The sequence below is a fragment of the Athene cunicularia genome (assembly GCF_003259725.1).
Source record: "Athene cunicularia isolate RWA chromosome Z unlocalized genomic scaffold, athCun1 chrZ_part2, whole genome shotgun sequence".
Classification (NCBI taxonomy): domain Eukaryota; kingdom Metazoa; phylum Chordata; class Aves; order Strigiformes; family Strigidae; genus Athene; species Athene cunicularia.
Window position 1 is genome coordinate 17476718 of NW_020799143.1, and position 18214 is coordinate 17494931.

At 39.9% G+C, this 18214-nt stretch overlaps 1 protein-coding gene across 1 annotated transcript in view; it reads left to right on the forward strand.

The window, feature by feature from the left end:
* MAMDC2 (MAM domain containing 2) overlaps positions 1-18214 on the forward strand; it is a 106688-nt gene that overhangs the window by 69621 nt on the left and 18853 nt on the right. Inside the window, exons 2-8 of the mRNA XM_026866050.1 lie at positions 5990-6255; positions 6966-7050; positions 8017-8154; positions 10436-10692; positions 13635-13728; positions 16037-16183; positions 17059-17324. Coding sequence (XP_026721851.1) covers positions 5990-6255; positions 6966-7050; positions 8017-8154; positions 10436-10692; positions 13635-13728; positions 16037-16183; positions 17059-17324 — 1253 coding nt within the window. The remainder of the gene's footprint in view (positions 1-5989; positions 6256-6965; positions 7051-8016; positions 8155-10435; positions 10693-13634; positions 13729-16036; positions 16184-17058; positions 17325-18214) is intronic.

An 18214-nucleotide genomic window follows, 5' to 3' on the forward strand; every position in this document is an offset into this window, starting at 1 on the left:
ATTCACACAGTGTTTTTCAAGCCAAGTTTCCAGCAGAAGTCCACTTTAGTTGAAAAGTTTGCTTTCTATTGAAAAGAAATGGAATGAAAAGTGGAGTGTTGAGTCTGAAGTTTTTATATTCAGTGCCACAAGACTTCTCCTAGCTTCACCCAAAACCTCATATGAAGTAGCTGGTAGAATTTCTGTGTTCTTAACTCAAACTCTGAACCTTCATATAAATCTCATCTGTACCCAGGGATGACCTCCATGTGCAAACTTCATTTGCAAAATGATGCTTCTCTGGCTGTATCATTAATATTTTTAACTAACTTTTCCTTGGAGATGGAAGAAGGCTTAACACGTTGTGAAGAATAAACTGCTTTGCTGCCTTTTTGTTTTCTTTTTTTTCTAATGGCAGTAGAATATTTTTTAAAACCCCCTGAAGCCACAGCCCAAAAATCCAGACACTGAGATTCCTGAGAAGGTATCATTAGATCAATTTTTGTCCTAAGAATCCCTGGTAATATTCTTTCCTGTTTTTGTATGGGAAGTACAGGGAAAATCCAAACGTGACTGGAAACTTCAAGGTATTTCTTGCAAATTTTCTGTATAAATGAGTACCTAATCAAATGTGTGTTCCCAGACTTTTTCTGCTTCATATTTCCTTAATACTATTTCTCTTGGAGCTCACTGCTTATGTGTAGTTTTTCTTGTAAAGCTGCACTGTTGCTGAACTAAATGAACAGCTGTGTCAGATACGAACCCCACAAAGGTTCTAAAATGTCTGTGGATACTCCTCCAAATTTTTACAGTGAAAGTATATAATTGAAAAGCTAACTGGTAATTTTAGTTATCCCAGTTGTTTTTTTTCATTTTGTCAACAGAATTTGGTTTAGTTTATTAGCCAGTATCTGGCTTTTTGTCTTGTGTTATTTACAGCGGAAGCAATCAGGGTCATTTCTGCATTGCTTTTGGGAAAAAGTAGTATTGCTGGTCTCAACCCTCTTTTCCCAAAGCCATTGATACAAACACTGCTGACTGATGTATTGATGACTATCTGGTAAGTAAATTTAAAAAAAAAAAAAAATTGGAAAATTTGAGTGTATGACTCATCACCAGCTGTAATTGAGAGGGACTCTGTATGGAACTGCTTATTAGAGCGGCAAAAGGAGAGACATGCATACAGAAGTATTTTAAAGGTCTCATTTTGTGAGGCTTAGCCACTGCAGTGCTTAGCTGTGTTGAGGGCTATAGGTTTGAAACACTGGCTCCTAGTCACCTCTGGGCTCAGTATTTTGCTTGGACATGGAGTAATGTAAAATGAAAACATGCTTGGTCCTGTACAGTTCAATTCAGCTGTCAAGGAGAAGTCAGTGAAGTTCCACAGGAGTTCAAAAAGTCATTATAGGAATGTGGGTAAGAAGTGCATTACTCACCAGCCTCAGTAGTGAGTGGTGAGGGAAACACATCTGAGAGTCCCCTTTTTCCCATCTCTTCTTCTGGCTGTAGGTGTTTGCCTTCACCAGGGAACTGCTAGCTGTTAGCAATCAAAGGTTAGTGGTCCCTGACTTTTGTCATGTGTGAAGAAGCTTGTATGGTGTCTTCATCATCATAGAAAAACTCCATGCCATTCCCCAGAAATGGAAAGAAAATTTAGCTTTCTAGTATGTGTACAGCCCCTTATACTGATTAGGGCTGCATCTGAGCCTAATTACTTGCTCTGAGCAAGTAATTGCCAGAAACTCTGTGTTTGTGTTACTGTGTCATAAGGTTTTTCCTGGCATTCTGTGACTACCTCTCTTTTGCTTTCCTGTGATTTTCAAGAGTAGTCCTCTCTTAATAATTCCTGAGTGACTGCTATAAATTAAGTTCTGTGGGCATTTGGAGGAGGATTTTGAGAAAAGTCATGTGGCATGCTGGAAAACAAAGCTGCATGTTACATTTTTTATGAGAGTTTTCAGGCTACAGCACTGTGCATTCACCAAATTCTCGATAGACTGCTAAATATCCTTCTGTTACTCCAACAAAGAAGTGTGGAAAGTTGTCTGCTTCTTTACCCCAAGGAACCCTCTCTTCACATTGATTTGCTCTCACAATTGCTCTGTGTCAGTCCTTGAGGTCTGCATTGTGAGACCTTCCTTTCTGCATCAATGGTACATGTTGTTGCTATTACTGAAATGCAGTTTAGTATAAAGGCCATTTAATCAATGCCAACATTCATTTGGAAGCAGTTTAATATTAGCATTTTCTGTGCTTGATGCTGCAAAGTGCCAGGCTCCCTCATCCTGATTAGCAAAGCATTTAAACTTACACATAAAGCTCTCTATCAGTGCTCCCATTGATTACAGTGGAGCAAATTACACATTTAAGCTTCCAGAAGATGCTAAAATTATTAGCAGGTTGGGGGTGAGAGCACTACATTTCTGAAGACTTAATGAATAGGTCAAATTAATATTTTTTTTTAAAGCAACTAAAAAAAAACCCTGATTAAAGAGAGAGTTAATGGTCTTTGCTCTCCTATCAGTGGGGAATGAGAACAAGCGAAAGCAAGTGTACAGCAAGCAGAGAACTCCGAGTCAAGTTTATAGTAAAATAATCATCTCAACTGGAAACTCCAAGAGGTTTTCTTTCTCTTTTAAATCACTATTTTTGTAGAAGAACCGTAGTCTACTTATAATTAAGTCTTAAAGCCAGGCAGCCATTTAAGCCTCATAGCTGGTAATTTGAGGTCTTCTTGTGAGTGTGTTTTCCTATGTCGACACTAATTTATTTCGTGGGGAAAAAAAGACGACTATTATAAGAATGGTCTGTTTCCTATGGAGTTTCTCATGAAGTACAGACAAAAATAGGGCTCAAATCTAAACTGAAATTGCCAGGCATGGATTCTGAATTGTAGGTTTCTTTGTAAGCAAAATGATCCAAATTGAGACTAGTCTAAAAACACAGATTCTTCATCTGAACTGAATATTGCCACTTACATTAACTAAAATATGCGAGAAGCATTCAATTTTCTATTAGAGCCTTGGTGATTTCCCTCTATCCTCCATGCATATGGAAAAACAGGCATACCTTAGACTAGCACATGCCAGCAAATAAATACTGTGCGTGATAACTCTTGTGAACTAACTGGTTATCTGTATGCAGGTGGATGTTTTATGCATCCATATTTTACAGATTAAGTATTTGGCAGGCACATTAGGTGCCTATTTTAAAATATTCAGTCCTGCGTTTATTTTTCATTCATATGCTGCTGAAGTAACAAGTTACTCATACTTAACCAGTGATTTTGTATATTCCTCCAAGAGAGAGTAGATACAAAGAGAAATTATGTTAAGAGGAAAAAAGAAATCCATTCCCTAAAAAGGGAAAGAAAACGAAGCTTTTCTGTATTTACACAGCCCCTTATACTGCTTAGGGCTTCATCTACCCCCTAAGTAAGTAGCAGTCATTTGTCTTACATTTGCTAAAAAAAAATGTACAGTACAAATGGGTTGTTGTGCACAGTTTTTGCAGGTGAGAGAGAGAGCAGATGCAGGGGGCTGCTGTAATACACACTGCCCAAGGAATCGGGTGTTGTCAGAGCTGCAGCCTGCTCCTGGCATCTTCCAGGGCGTGTATGGGAGAAGACTTTGGGAACCTTGTAGATCAAATCAGTCCCTGCTCTTTGCCTTTGTGGAGGGGCAGGCTGTGACTGTTCATAGCGATGATTTTTTTCACATCAGAGAGAATACTTTTGAAAAGGCAATAGGGGAGCTCCTGGGAAGCAGCCAGGGTGCAGGCAGGATTTGAGAGGGGAGGGTGTGCTTCAGAGGGAAGCAATATATTTAACATCAGTCTGACTGCTGATGTGTCCAAGTTAAGCAAGTGCTTACATATTTGTGGAAACTGAGACAAGCTCTGTGGTCAAGTGAAATGAGATTAAAGAAGAAGAAATATATGCTCTGAGAAGTCTAAAGGGGATAGGTGTGATGTGCTGCTGGGTGACGGGCTGATTTGACACAGTCCCTGATAGTACTTACACCCTTGCTTGCAGCCTGGCTACCGAGAATTAGTATTAGGAATGGGATTTGTCTGATATACATTGCTACTAGGTTGGAAGGATGATTTTCCAGATTGACTGTAGGATAATCTTTCAGATATGGATGTCCTAGCTTGCTTTGTTGTTTTCCTGGGTTTTTAAAAATTTTATTTCTCTCACTGTTTCACTTGTTTCTGGTGCTGCATTCCAGGTTTTTCTGACTTCTGTATCCCATTTTGCTCTCCTGATCTTGGTTTTGATGTGTTAGTAAAGTCTCCGGGACCAGACTTCTGTTTCACTGTGGTTTATTTACTGTTGGTTGCTTCTTTTACATGTTGCTTCCTTGGCATTTTTTGGCCTCCTCACACATCCTTTCATGGTTGCCATTGCATCCTTTCTTTTGTTTTTACAGAGAAGGTTATGTTTTAGGTCCTTCTCCTAAAATATCCACCCAGAGAGTAATTTTGAAATAATCCCATTGAGACTGCTGATACATTTAAATGTAGCTTTATGTTTAGCACTTTTTTTTTCCCAGCAGATTTGTACATGGTTGTTTTACCACTTAAGTGTGTCTTTCTAGTTTGGTTCTTTGAAACTGGAAATGCTCTAGAAGATTTTACGTATTGTTTCAAAATCTAAATTATAAAAATGTGTTGGTTTGTGTGATGGGGGTTTTTGGTAGCAGGGGAGGGGCCTACAGCGGTGGCTTCTGGGAGAAGCTTCTCTAAGCTCCCCCAGCTCCAAGTCAGATCCATCTCTGGCCAAGGCCGGGCCAATGAGTGACGGTGGCTGTGCCTCTGTGATAACGTATTTAAGAAGGGGAATCTGGGAGGAGTTGTGAGGAGGAGTTGTGAGGAGGACACCTCTGCAAACACCTAGATCAGTGAAAGAATGGAGGGCAAGGGGGGTAGGTGTGCAGGAACAGAGACTCCCCTGTATCCCGTGGTAAGATGTCAGGGCCGCCCCCTGCCACCCATGGGGGTCTGTGGTGGAGCAGATGCCCACCTGCAGCGTGTGGAGGACCCCATGCTGGAGCAGGTGCTGCAGCTGAAGAAGGCTGGGACCCCATGGGAAGAAGCAGGCCTGGCTGTTGTAGTTTGGTGCTGGGAGGATTGCAACACGTGGGGGTGACCCATGTCAAGCAGCATGGGAATGGCTGCAGCCAGTGGGAAGAACTCATGACAGAGAAGGTTCATTGAGGAATGTCTCCCATGAGAGGGACACCATGCTGGAGCAAGGGAGAATTTGAGGAGTCCTCTCCCTGAGGAGGAAGGAGTGGCAGACAGACTGTAACCCCCATCCCCTGCCCCCCTGCGCCCCTTGTGGAGAGAGGGTAGAGAGATCAGGAGCAAAGGGGGAGGTGTTTTTAAGATGCGGTAATGCTTCTCACTGTCCCACTACTCTGTTGAGTAGTGTCGTTGTTAGTGTTTGAATTGAAGTGATGTTCTTTTTTATCCCCCTAACAAGCCTGTCTTTTGTCGTGACCATAATGGTTGGGTCATCTCTCTCTGTCCTTATCTCAAATCCTGAGCCTTTTGCTTTATTTTACCCTTCCCATTCCTGAAGGGGAAGGGGTGAGTGAACAGCAGCATGGTGCTCAATTGCCCTCTGGGCTCAAAACACCACAAAAACTGAAGTTAAAAAGTTTTGATCTGTAAACCAACTAAATATTCCTGCAGCATATTCCTGCGTGTGTAAATTGTCTTGTTGATCAAACTGTCTGTCTACAGCTTAATAATCTGCTTTACACTGATGTAACATCTTTCTCTGATGATTTCCAATAATTTAAAAATAGTGATCAAAAATGCTGAGAGGCACATGAAGTGACATGTGGGTACAGTGGGATATCAAAAGGTTAAATAACTTGCTCAACAAGTGAGTGGTGGTCTCAATCTCCTGACCTAGCCCCAGAACAATCATTCGTTTATAAATAAGTACTTTTGTCCAGGGATGCCTCTGACATTTATTATTCTGATGTGTGTCTGTTTGCAGGACATTACATTTCTGTGGATACATCTTACGAGGGTGAGAAAGCAGTGCTTTCCAGCCCTGAGCTGTACTCTGAGGAGTGGAGCTGTGTCAGACTGATTTATCAGATAGCAATGTCTTCAGAGACTTCACCTGATCCTACAAGGCTCAACCTGTACCTGAGGCAGGAAGGAGAGAGCTTTGATCGTTTGCTGTGGTCAGCCAAGGAGCCTTCAGATAGCTGGCTCATAGCCAGCTTAGATTTAATGAACAGCACAAAGAAGTACAAGGTAAGGCCAGTTTTAGAACATGCCATGAGCTTTCTGGTTGCATGTGTTGGGGTATACGGACTGCTTTTTGAAAATTTCCACTCTGGGAAAGCAAAGCAAAGCATAGGGCACCCTAGGGCTGGCAGCATGTGAGTCAGCCAGCCCCTCTATCCCTAAAATCAGTGAGCAGAGCTGTCCTGAGCCAGTCAGTTAGTGTTCTTCCCAGGGAACACGTGTCACGGCTCACAGGAAAGCATGGCCAGCCGGGCCATGTGGCAAGGACGTCTCACCTGATGGCAGTCCTGCAGAGCTGCTGGCATCTTGCAGCAGATATGGGACCTCCCAGGTCTGGGGTCTGCAGCTCCTTCTGGGAGGAGTCAGAAGCTGAGAGCATTTCTACCCAAAACCCATCACATCACATCTCTCACAGTAACATCCTGTATAGCCACAGCTGAGGAATCTGGAGTCCCATACTCTTATATGAAGTGTGGGATTTTTTGGCCTTGTCTCATTGTCCTTCAGTGTGCCTTCTGTCCTCAAGGAAGGGCTTTGACTCTGTCTTTAATGCATTCTGCCAAGCTCTTCCAGCAAAAACACCTCTCCTGACTGTAAGGATGATGAGTGCCCCCCAATATATTTAATTTGTTCTTATGTTTATCCTGTTTAAATGTCTAGAGTGATAATGGAAATACTGAAATGGTAAGATTTACAGTTTGGTTTATATTGTGCAGATTGTACTGGAAGGTGAAATGGGACAAGATAAATCTGCCAGTATAGCAGTTTTTGAAATTAAAATAACTCCTGGATATTGTATTGGTAAGTACTGTCTGTTCAGCTCTCATATTCTCTGCATAGAAAAAAAAAAAACCAACCTTGTTGGCAGTTTTAAAACTGAATTCAAAGTCTGGGTTTAGAAAAAAGATAATGGCTTTTTCCTTATGGAAAAGTAGGCTACCATATTTGATACAGATATTTTTTAAGCTAAGGTTGCACACTGATACCTGTTCTTGTTCACCCATCTCTGAGATATATATCTATATATATACATTTCACATGCAATAATTCATTCTAAATCTATTTATTGTTCAAGGAGGAACAAGTGTTATCTTTTCATAAAACTAGACTGCTGCAAATATTAGACACAACAACTGTGACTTTATTTCTGCTGTCTGCCTGCTCATGCTTCCTTACAGTGGCATATTGCAAGTTGCAGAGTCATTCTAGATATTCACACTTACTGCTATTTCCTCATGACATTTGCCACAAACCGCTAATGAAGTTCAGAAATGTCAGTGGCTAGGAGGCTGGGAGACCTTGGTATTTCTGGGGAGCTCTGGTGGAGTCCAACTGAATTGTCACAATTATTTGGCTCTGTGAAAGAAACAAAGCAGTCTCATTACTGCTATGAAATACTAGTCCTGTTTTGCTTCTAGCCATTTGTGATTTACAAGTGGAAGCTCTGCTCTCACTATTTAATACTATGAAGTGGAATACTTTATATTATTTTATTTAGTTCTGAATTACAGTAGTCCCATATTGCCAAATAATGAAAAGATTGATAGGACCAAACAGGATGGAAATAAAAATTTTAGCAAAAACTGATGCAAAATTGTGGCTAGGTTTGCTTCCATTTATTAAAGCTAAGTGCTGTCTCCAGTTTGATAAATACGGGTGTTCTCTGCACGGCCATATGTAAAATGATGCCAGTGCTCAGTTACCACCTCTCTCCCAGTTTCTGTAATGAAAATGTGTGCACTCAGCTGATGATGTCTGCAATTGCAGAATGTGACTTTGAAGAAAATCATCTTTGTGGCTTTGTGAACCGCTGGAACCCCAATGTCAACTGGTTTGTTGGTGGAGGAAACATTCGCAATTCTCAGTCTATCCTGCCCAAAGACCACACACTTAACAGCGAACTGGGTAAGCAATGAATGTGTGACAGAAGTATAGTGGAAAATTTGAGTCTCTTATCCACGTATTACTCTTATACTGCAAATTCTTATGTGAGTTCTTTCTTTTCTTCTGGCATTGGATGGGGTAAGAATGATTTATGTGCAAAAGGGGATTAGAAGAGGATGGGAGTATTTACGGAAGTTCATACAATGTTTCCTGTAAGTTTTATAATAACTTTGTTACACCCCTTGCTAGACTTCAGAATTACTCAAAATAAGGATAAAATTTTGGATGTATTTCATCTTTTTGTGGATTCTAAAAGTATGAGCCACAGTAAGTTTTAAAATCTTGTACTGCTGCTCTGTACATCTGGCAGGGGTTTTCTTTCTAGTGGCTAGTGGGAAAGTTAAGTAGGAGAGCTAAGGGATTGAAACGTGTTTGGAGAATCTCAGGTTAAATTGCACCATTTAGGGGTTTTGCTTCTTTCAGTCAAATATGGTGCTGTTAATACAGTCTGTTGGAGGCAGAATGCTGCAAAGACTTAAAGCATTTTCAGCACTTGCCCTGTATGAAATACTTGTCCCGGCCACCTTGTTGAGAGGAAAACATTTTACGTAGTCATAGAGAAGGTTTGGGGCATATCTTAGCCTTTGATATACTGTTTCATGAAGTACCACAGTAGGTGACGGTCAGATCTGGCTGCTGCAGCGCACTGTTCATCTTCGACATTGCGATGCTTGTGACAGTGCAAGGAATCACATCATGAAAAGCAGGGTTGATCCTCTTCCCTTAACTCATGCCGCTGTGCTTTTTTATTTAGTTCACAATTGTGTGAGTTGAGTACAGAGTGTCAGTCCATCCCTACATCACCCCATGCCACCTAAACGCTGATAAAATTTTGATGGTACTTTAACTCACCACAATGTCCAACAGCAGACAACTTTACCGATTAAATAAAGTACTATATGTGGTAGGAAATGCCGACAACTGGGAGGGATCTGTTTTCTTGTAGCTGCAGTGTTTCTTTTTCACACCAAACCCTCACTGCTGACCATCGACTGCGAAGAGCCTGAGAAGCAGCAAGTCATGGAAGAGCCTTCTTTTTGCGAGAGCTGGGCTATGAATGTATATCAGACAGGGAGATGATAATTAAGCTATGAAATGTGGTAAAACTGCAGAGCAAAAATGAAGCCCAGAACTTCTCAGGCAAGTACTGCTGAAGTGTCACCAGTCCCCTGGCATTGGGCAGGCTGGAGGAGACCCAAAGCCAAGAAAGCCCTTTCCCTTCCTTCCACTGGTGTCAAGCAAGAAATGACATCTCCAGGTTTGAGAACACAATTAGATAATTAACATAGCGGTGTAGATACAAACCTAACAGCACAGTCTGCAGTGTCCATGCTGAAGCACGCTGTCAGTTTGACATGTCATTCTCCTCTAAGTTTTCTACTTGTGAAGAACCATTTTTCCATTCATCAACTGATATTGTTTGGTGCTGTGTTTCTGAGAGTGCAGAAGAAGAAAAAACAGATGCGTTTTTCTTCTGTGCACATGGATGTGCCCTGTTTAAATCCAGATAGCTCTCCCAAAGTCAAAGTCTAAGAAGCTGTACCCTTTGAAAATCCTGCAGTTCATATTGGCTATTGAAGGGGGAGGGAATCTACTAATCTGTGATGCATTTTTCTGTTTATTAACATCTCCCAAAAGTCTTTTTCAATGATTTTACCAAAACCCCCAGTCTATTCAGTAAAGGTAAAACATTTAGAAACCAAATCTTAGATAGACTGAGCAGAATTATACAAGTAGTGAAATGGACAGAATAAAGTTTGTTTGTCAATTCATTAGATACATGCTGAGTAAAACATGAGGAAACACATGGCTTATAGTCTTGTTCCTTTACCTGTGTTGCCTTAGTAAAAGTTGCACTTGGAGGAAGACTAAATACTATGATGAGCTGTTGGGAGGCAGGGATTTTACTCAGTTGTATCAGTTTTCTCCATTTATGAACAGCTCCCAAAATTCAGAAAGGTTATTACTTTATTTGATATAAAGGACTTGAATAAAGACTGAAGAAAGAGCTGAGGCTGAGTGTTTTGCCAGTGGTATGTTAGCCAAACACCTTTGGCTTGTACAAAGAAGGAAAGGAGAGAAAAAAAAGAACTTATTGGAATTACTAACATTTCCTAGAAATCAACCATCATTGTCCGGGTCACAGAGATACATGTCTAAGTTCCTGACCATCTCCTGATACTTCTTGTAAGTGGTGTCCTTTAAAGAATGTCCTTCTACCAAGTTTCTTTTATACTTTTAGGTCACTACATGTATGTGGACTCTGTTTACGTCAAACATTTTCAGGAAGTGGCCCAGCTAATCTCACCAAAGACGACAGCCCCGATGTCTGGCTGCTTATCTTTTTATTATCAACTAAAGCAGGAGAGTAGCATTGTTTTTACCATTTACTTGAGAGACACAAGTGGCTTTTATGAAGAGATCTGGAAAACAGACAGTGCACTGAGTGTGGACTGGGCACTAGCAGAAGTTGACTTCAATGCACTGTACCCTGTGGAGGTAAAGCAATCATTCCTGTACAGTCCAGCTGTGGCTTTCAGGTTGCATCGGATATCAGTGCTGACTCAGGCCAAGCTGGGATCATGGCATTGGCCATCCGGTATCCAAAAGATGGTAATAAAGATGCTGGTGATCTGTTGTTTCCTTTATCAACTACATAAGGGTCAAGGAGGAATCACTTTCCATACTGGTGCTTGCTTTTCAGCAGAGTTGAAGCCTGGTGGTGAAATGCTTGAACAGAATACCTTGGGTATTGTAGGGTCCTACTAACATGAGGTCTTTCAGTTCTTAATAATGTCAGTGTTCTCACAATCCCATATTGCTGTCAATCGATGATCCATTTTTGAGGATGCTGAGTATCATAAAGTAATGCATGCCTCCCACTGCAGAAGAAAAAATTTTAAAAAAATTCAAGCTCTTTTCTCTACCTTATACAGTCCTGAAATTCAGTCTTTCTGTGCTTTCACAAGACAGAGTCCAGACTTGGGCCCTAATAGTAGTCTGTAGATGTGAAAACCAGCTCTTTATGGTTACTACAGTTAATTTCAAGAGTATCAGAAATAAATTGAATTTTTTATTCTGTAGTGTTTACTGAAAAAAATCCAAATCTTAGAAGAGTTGAATAAACATTTTTATATATATATGTGTGTGTATATATGCATTACAAAAATACACATGCTCATATAAAAATTTGTATGTATATATATGTGTATATGTATGTGTATCTGTATACACATACACAAATATGTGCCTTACATCTTTATATATATATATGTAAAATATATATTCTTATATCTAATATCTTGGAAGATTGGAGTAAGCTGCATATGTGTTATATATATACGTATGTACTTACATGTATACAGATACAAATTTTATACATATATATGTAATTTTTATATATATACTCAATCCCTATATATATATATATACTTCTAATAGTAGGATTACAAATAAATTGGCTTTCATTGTACTTGGTTTAACCACGTAGGTTATTTATTAATTCACCGTAAGACTGCAGATTTTCAGAAAATGTTAGTGGTAAAGCTAATTTTCATCAGATGTTATATAGTCCTTTCATGCTTTGTAAAGTTAGTGATGAAGTCATCCATTTGAATTGTCAGACTTCAGATGGTATGGGAAAGGAGATTTGATCTGATAAGGTCTCATAATATGGAATGGTAAGTCGATATAAGTCGATTACTTAGTCGATAAAGATAAAGTAACATGCAAGGGAGTAACAGTCCTAGTGCTGTAGACGGAAAATAATTAATGATTGCTCAGAGCGTGGCATTATGGTGGTTAATTTTGCAAAAATATCCTCTCAGTTCTTAATGGTATTCATAAAACCATCTGGAATGTTGGAGACTGTCTATAGTGAAATAAACAGCAAATCAGAGGATGTTGTACCACTGGATGAAGACACAGAGTACCCCTGTGTTCAGCAGAGTATGCAGCTCCAACTCTCAGTTAAAAAAGAATATCCTAGATCTGTAAGAGGGAGATGGGGGTAATCAAAAGTATGGATGAATTTTTTATAAATTAATGAAGTAACAGTTTTCAGTCTGTAAAAAAAAGTCACTGAAGTAGAATATGGTAGAAGTTCATAAAAACCATAAATGACACAGAAAATATTAACTGTTCCATTTTTCTCATAATTTGCTGTTCCAAATTCTTAATTATCAGGTAACAGTTTTAAAATAAATGAAAGGGAGAATTTTTTCCTACATCATGTAACTGTAGAACACACTTCCACAGCATACTATGGATACCATTATTCTGATCATTTCAAAAACTGATTAGACAAATTAATGGGAAAGAAAGAATCCATCGGGAATGCAATGTAAGGGAAGAAGAACTGACAACTTGTCATTGTCTTTAGTTCTTTCTATAGGGAGCTCTGCTAGAAGCAAGACACGGGGCTAGATGGGCCTTTATTCTGCTCCAGGAATTTTTATGTAATCCAACACAGTCATTATTTTAGAGATCACTTAACAGAAGACTAAACCTTGCATATAATTTCTTCAGTTTCTTCAAGAGGGTCTTCCTCTTTGTTTCATCCAGCTAAAGGAGATGGCTCATGATTCTTTCACAGCTCTCCTATTTTGGATCCCATCCCTAGGCGAGACATCACGGGCATTGCTTTCACTGAACAGGATCTCACTGTGGAAGCATTTGTCCTTACATCCTTCTTTTGTCCCTGGGGTTGCTTTGTGGTTTAGGCCTTTTCTCAAAGTTTTCCTGTAACTCAGAGCTTTGATACTTAAAAGGATTTTTAAGACACTTCCTCAAGAGTTACGGACTGTCCTCCACTTACTTGAGGAAATTATGTCCCTTGGGAATGACTAAATACAAACACTGTTTGATTTCTGTGGTAAACAAAACACAGCAATAGCTTTTCTGGTTCTTAACTAAATTTTTTAAAGGAAATCTTCCCTGCCAGCTGATGCCAAGGCACGGGTTTCCGTATCTGAGGATGTTTAGAGAAAACAGTAAAACTTAATATTGGAACATCAGAGTAATCCTCACAGTTTGTTTTTAAGTCTTGATCCAGATGGATTCTAGATACAGTAATAATTAGGCTGCTTTGGAGTTCTACTCAATACAGACAGTCAATACAGGCTGAATACTGGCTCCGTATGGTATCATGAGAGTAGCCTTACTGCATCTTTAAAACTGATGCTTTGTAAATCAGCAGAAGCGTTACGTTCCCCTTGATTTTTGATTGACCTTGAGTGGGTAAAGACTTGGTGCCGGGGTCAGGCACTGATTTGTATTCCTAATAAGTGATACAATTTTGTTTGTCCTGACACCTGCAGTGGTGTCTGAGATGCCCTGAAATACATCTGGGACATCTGATCAGAATTGTGTAATATGAAGATGTGTACCAAAATTATTGCTATGTATATGGTAGCTGAATAACAAATTATTATCGTTTTCAGGTAATATTTGAAGTTGCTTTCAATAGTGCCAAGGGAGGTTACGTTGCCCTTGATGACATTTCTTTCTCTCCGGTTTATTGCAGCAATCAGACAGGTATGAGTTCTTATTGCTATTTACCTTCCTTGTTTTCCCCCTTTGCTTTGCCCCACTGCACCATCTGTCAGTACTTGCAATATTCAGTAGTGATGTGCAGATGCTGCCTTCTCAACTGACCAGTGCCATTGGGCTCCTCTTCCTCCTGGCAACAAAACAGCAGATGCTGTTCATGCCATTCATTTGATCCAGAAACCAGTCCTTCATGGTTCTTCTAAAAGACCTTGCCCTGGGTATCTACAGATGGAGTGCTGAACTGAATGCTGTGTTTTCATCACCCCAGCTTTTCAATAAATTACCACTTGCTGGCTTGTCAGAGAAAGAGAGGGGGATTTCCCTAGGTGTGATGGTATGGAAGAAAATGTCCTGGGCTTTTCATTATTGCTGATACAGAGATTTATCTTCTTCCATGCCACATGCCCAGAGGTGTTCTTCAGAGCCTAATAGGAGCCTTGCCTTCCCATCTTCACTCTTCCAGGAGGTATTCTTTATATCAGAGTGGCACATCTGACAGGTTTTTAGTAAGTTTTTACAGCAGCAGAAGTCAGCTGAATCCATGTGACCCCTGCTGTAGAGGCACTGGGGATGAAGGACTTGTGAATGCAACCTCCTAAGTAGCTGTGTACTGGTTGCTTGGGTTTTACTGTAGCACTCAGCAATAGTCAAAAGTAGATTAGCGGTTTCCCACTGAGCCCATCCATTCTTTCAGTCGCAAGTTTGAATTTTGGGCTAATGTTTTGAAGTAATCAAGGAAAAAGATTTTTTTTTCTCCCCCTTTTTTATCTGCTTGGAGTCTCTGCTATCTTTACCTGCACTGCTCAAGTATCAGTAGGGAGCAGATTCCAAATATGTTATTAATCCACAACTCTTGGATGAGTAAATCTGTTTTTTTCATTAACTCCTTGACATCTGTTCTGGTTTTGCTTTGTTTTTCCATCTTCAATTTTGTATTTCCGTCTTCAGATGTTTTGAGTAGAGATGTTAAAAAGCAAAAGATCTTGATTTTCTTGTATGCCAATATAGCAGTGTATGTAAGAGCATTAAAATTTTTCCTTATTTTTCTGGAAGTTTTGGTCAACAAAGTTCTCAGTGTTAGCCAAACAGAAGGAGAAGGTACCAGACTATTAAACTTGCTCACCAAAGGCTGAATCAAAAGGTGGGTTTAATGCTGCATGGACCTGGCAGTACTCCAGCTGCATTTTCTTTAGCTAGAAGAGCAGTGCAGGGAGGTCAGGGCTGCCTCCTCTTTCTCTGTAGGCATAGAAAGACACAGGCATGCTTAGATCTGGCTCATTTGAGGCTGAAAAACCACAGATATCTCTCCAAAGCCAACGTTTTGCTTCTGAAGCTGATCATCTCTATGTCTGCCCTTGCTGGGAAGTCCCTCAGCCTCCATGCAGAAGGTTCATGTGTGCTACTGTAGAGGGATGCTTATGAGGTCCTAGACTCCTGATGTAGCCAAAAATTGCATGGTGGCTTTGGGTTGTGCCCCTCCTTCCCCCAGCATCTGGTATGAGTGACTGATGAGGCTTTTAAAGAAGTAGAAATGTTTTACTTAAAAGTACCCATTCATGAGGGAGATTTTTCTGACTAAAGCAAATCCTGACCCATGAATTCTACATCACAGGTCAAGAGGGAGCTATCAGCAAGGGTGGGGGGCTTAGCTTAGCTTTTAATCAACTTCACTGCAAATGGTGCACCTTTGCAGTGCTAAAATGCATGAGGTCAGTAGCCATGAGGTGATACATGAACCAAAAGCCATTTGACTTACATACTTGTGGCATGCATATGTACACACATTATACGTGACAACAAAAGGGTTTTTTAGAAAAAAAAACACCTTGCTCTTTAAAAAAATATTTAATGTTGATGTTAGAAAGTTATCCCCTTGGAAGCTGAAATGAAAATACGACACCCATGCACACACTCATGCTCATTTTTTCCAAATATCTTTTGAATGAAGGAGGAGGAAGAAAAAATATGATCTGAATGTCTTCCTGCATTATGTCCTCAAGGAGGAATCTTCTCTTAATATCAGTATCTTATCTATATTTTATAGGGGCTGTGAAGGAGGTTTCCTCCCAGCTCCAGCAAAAATTTAAGAAAATGACACCCACTTGTGGTAGAAAATTGATAGTTTAATATCATTGTGACTTTGCACTATATATGTGTAAGGTCTTTTCACAGGCTCGTCTTCTATAATGCAAAGAAAGATGAAGCAGAGTATACTTTGCCATCCTTGTACTTCAAATATGTATGCTTATTATACTGTGTTTTTCCTAACAGAGCATATGAATCTATCTTTTAGGAACTCCTTTCAATCCTGCCAAGGCAGGCTGCAATTTTGAAGAAGATCTGTGTAATTTTTACCAGGATCACAAAGATGGCCCAGGATGGAGCAGAGTGAAAGTGAAACGTAACATGTATAGAGCTGGAGATCACACTACTGGGTTTGGTAAATTAAAACTCCTTTTCACTAGAAGAGTCAGACTGGAAATAAAGGTTAATCTGCTGCATCATTGTTCATTCTGTTAAATAATGTCATCAGCACACTAGTTAGATTGACTCACTGCAACTCTGCCATTAAAAATCAGTGTACACCACTCTGTCCTGGCTGGGACTCTGGCCGTGCCTCCCCACATGTAAAGGGGGAAGGTCACCTACTGAATAGTCATGCAGGACCATAAATCAGAGTATCTTCACTGTACTGAAGTAGTAGTCACTGACAGAATGATTCCACAAAAATATGTAAGCACATATAATAATAGCTTAATGCGTTGCTTTTAATATAGAGGAATGATGGGGTCCTAGCACTTCAAGGCTTAGGATAGTTGGCATTTTTAAGACAAAACTGTGAAATGTGTGGTGAAGCCACAGAGTGAACAGCCTGCTAGTAAGTTCTGAAACTCACACATCTCTTTGTGTAGAGTATTCATGGTTCTTAATCATATGTGAAAAAGTCTCACCTCTTTATACTTGGTGCAGGGAATAATAGGCCTTCTGCCCCATCCTTTATTCTTTGGTCTCAGAGCGGTACCCTTGAAAGAGCCAGGTTTCCTCTGAGGCCAGCAGGCCAGAGAATTTTTTTAGTGTAAATTTGAAAAGTGCTTATTTCTGGTAACTTAGCCATGTGCCAGTTTAGCTTGAAGTAGCCAGGACGCTTTTAGAAAAATTCTTATTTCCTTTCAAACAGAGTGTGATAATCTGTTTTCTGCCAGTAGAAACTGTTTTTATAACCAAAGTCTGATGCAATAACTGAAACTGCTTTAATAGCAAATCAGCTGCGCTAATTGAGTATTAGAAATACTCAGTAATTGTGCTGTCTTGCAGGTTATTACTTGTTGGCGAACACAAAGTTTACATCACAGCCTGGGTACATTGGACGTCTGTATGGCCCAACCCTGCCAGGAAATTTGCAATTTTGTCTGCGTTTTTATTATGCCTTATATGGGTTTTTCAAAATGAGTGGCACTTTTGCTGTTTATATCTTTGAAGAAAATCATGTTGTTCAAGAGAAAATCTGGTCCGTCTTGGACTCTCCGAAGGGAGTATGGACTCAAGCTGAAATCTCCTTCAAAAAGCCTATGCCTTGCAAGGTAATAGCCAGTTCTTTGAATCTGCTGAATTCTGAATGGAGATTTTCCTTGCCTTCTCTTCCCAGGGTTCTTTGTTCCCTTGTGATTAATTCTAAGTGAGCTATACTGCAAAGTGAAATAGAGTTCCCCAGGCAGTAGAGTGGGGAGTAGAGTATTTCTTTGCAGTCTGGCTCCCATAGGAGCCCCCCATTCATATGAGGAATGGAGCAGTGTTACTCTGGTGTCCTCAACTGTAGTCACAGTATTTGTGAAGATTTCACCTGAGGACCTCTAATGAGAGCCATCTGTGTCTTGGTTTCTCAGCAGGCTCTATGTTCACTCCTTTTTGTTTGTTTGTTATATGTGTGATTCATATCACTGTACTCCATTACAGATTTTAATTGATCTAAAAAGTCAGTACTGGTAAGTTCTGGTCAAAATGGAGAGCTCATCCTACTTTCCTACACTCAACTACTGGGTTAAAATATGAAACCAGAAGTCAGTGTAATTTAGAGGAATGAACTTGAAGTGTTTCCAGTGTCCGGTTGTAGAGGTCACTTTGTTATCCCACCTAGTTAATAAGAATAACATAATATTTCACATCACCTCCTGAGTAAGTCCTCAAGCTGCTGTTATTTCTCATCTCCAGTCTTTTTGCAAAGACTGACTTTTACACAGATTTGTGTAGGCAGTACTTCTGCAATTATACTGATTTCTTTAATGGGTTTTCACTATCTGTGAGTGATCTAAGGAGGACCAGATGGATTACTACCTGATGACACTGAGATGAATCCAGCTTTTTTTCAGTGTGATAGTACAATGAACATAAGAATCAAAGCTTTTCTTGTAATTCACATATTTCTAAATTAGACTCAGGTACTACTAATTTATTTAATAAATATTAATTTAAT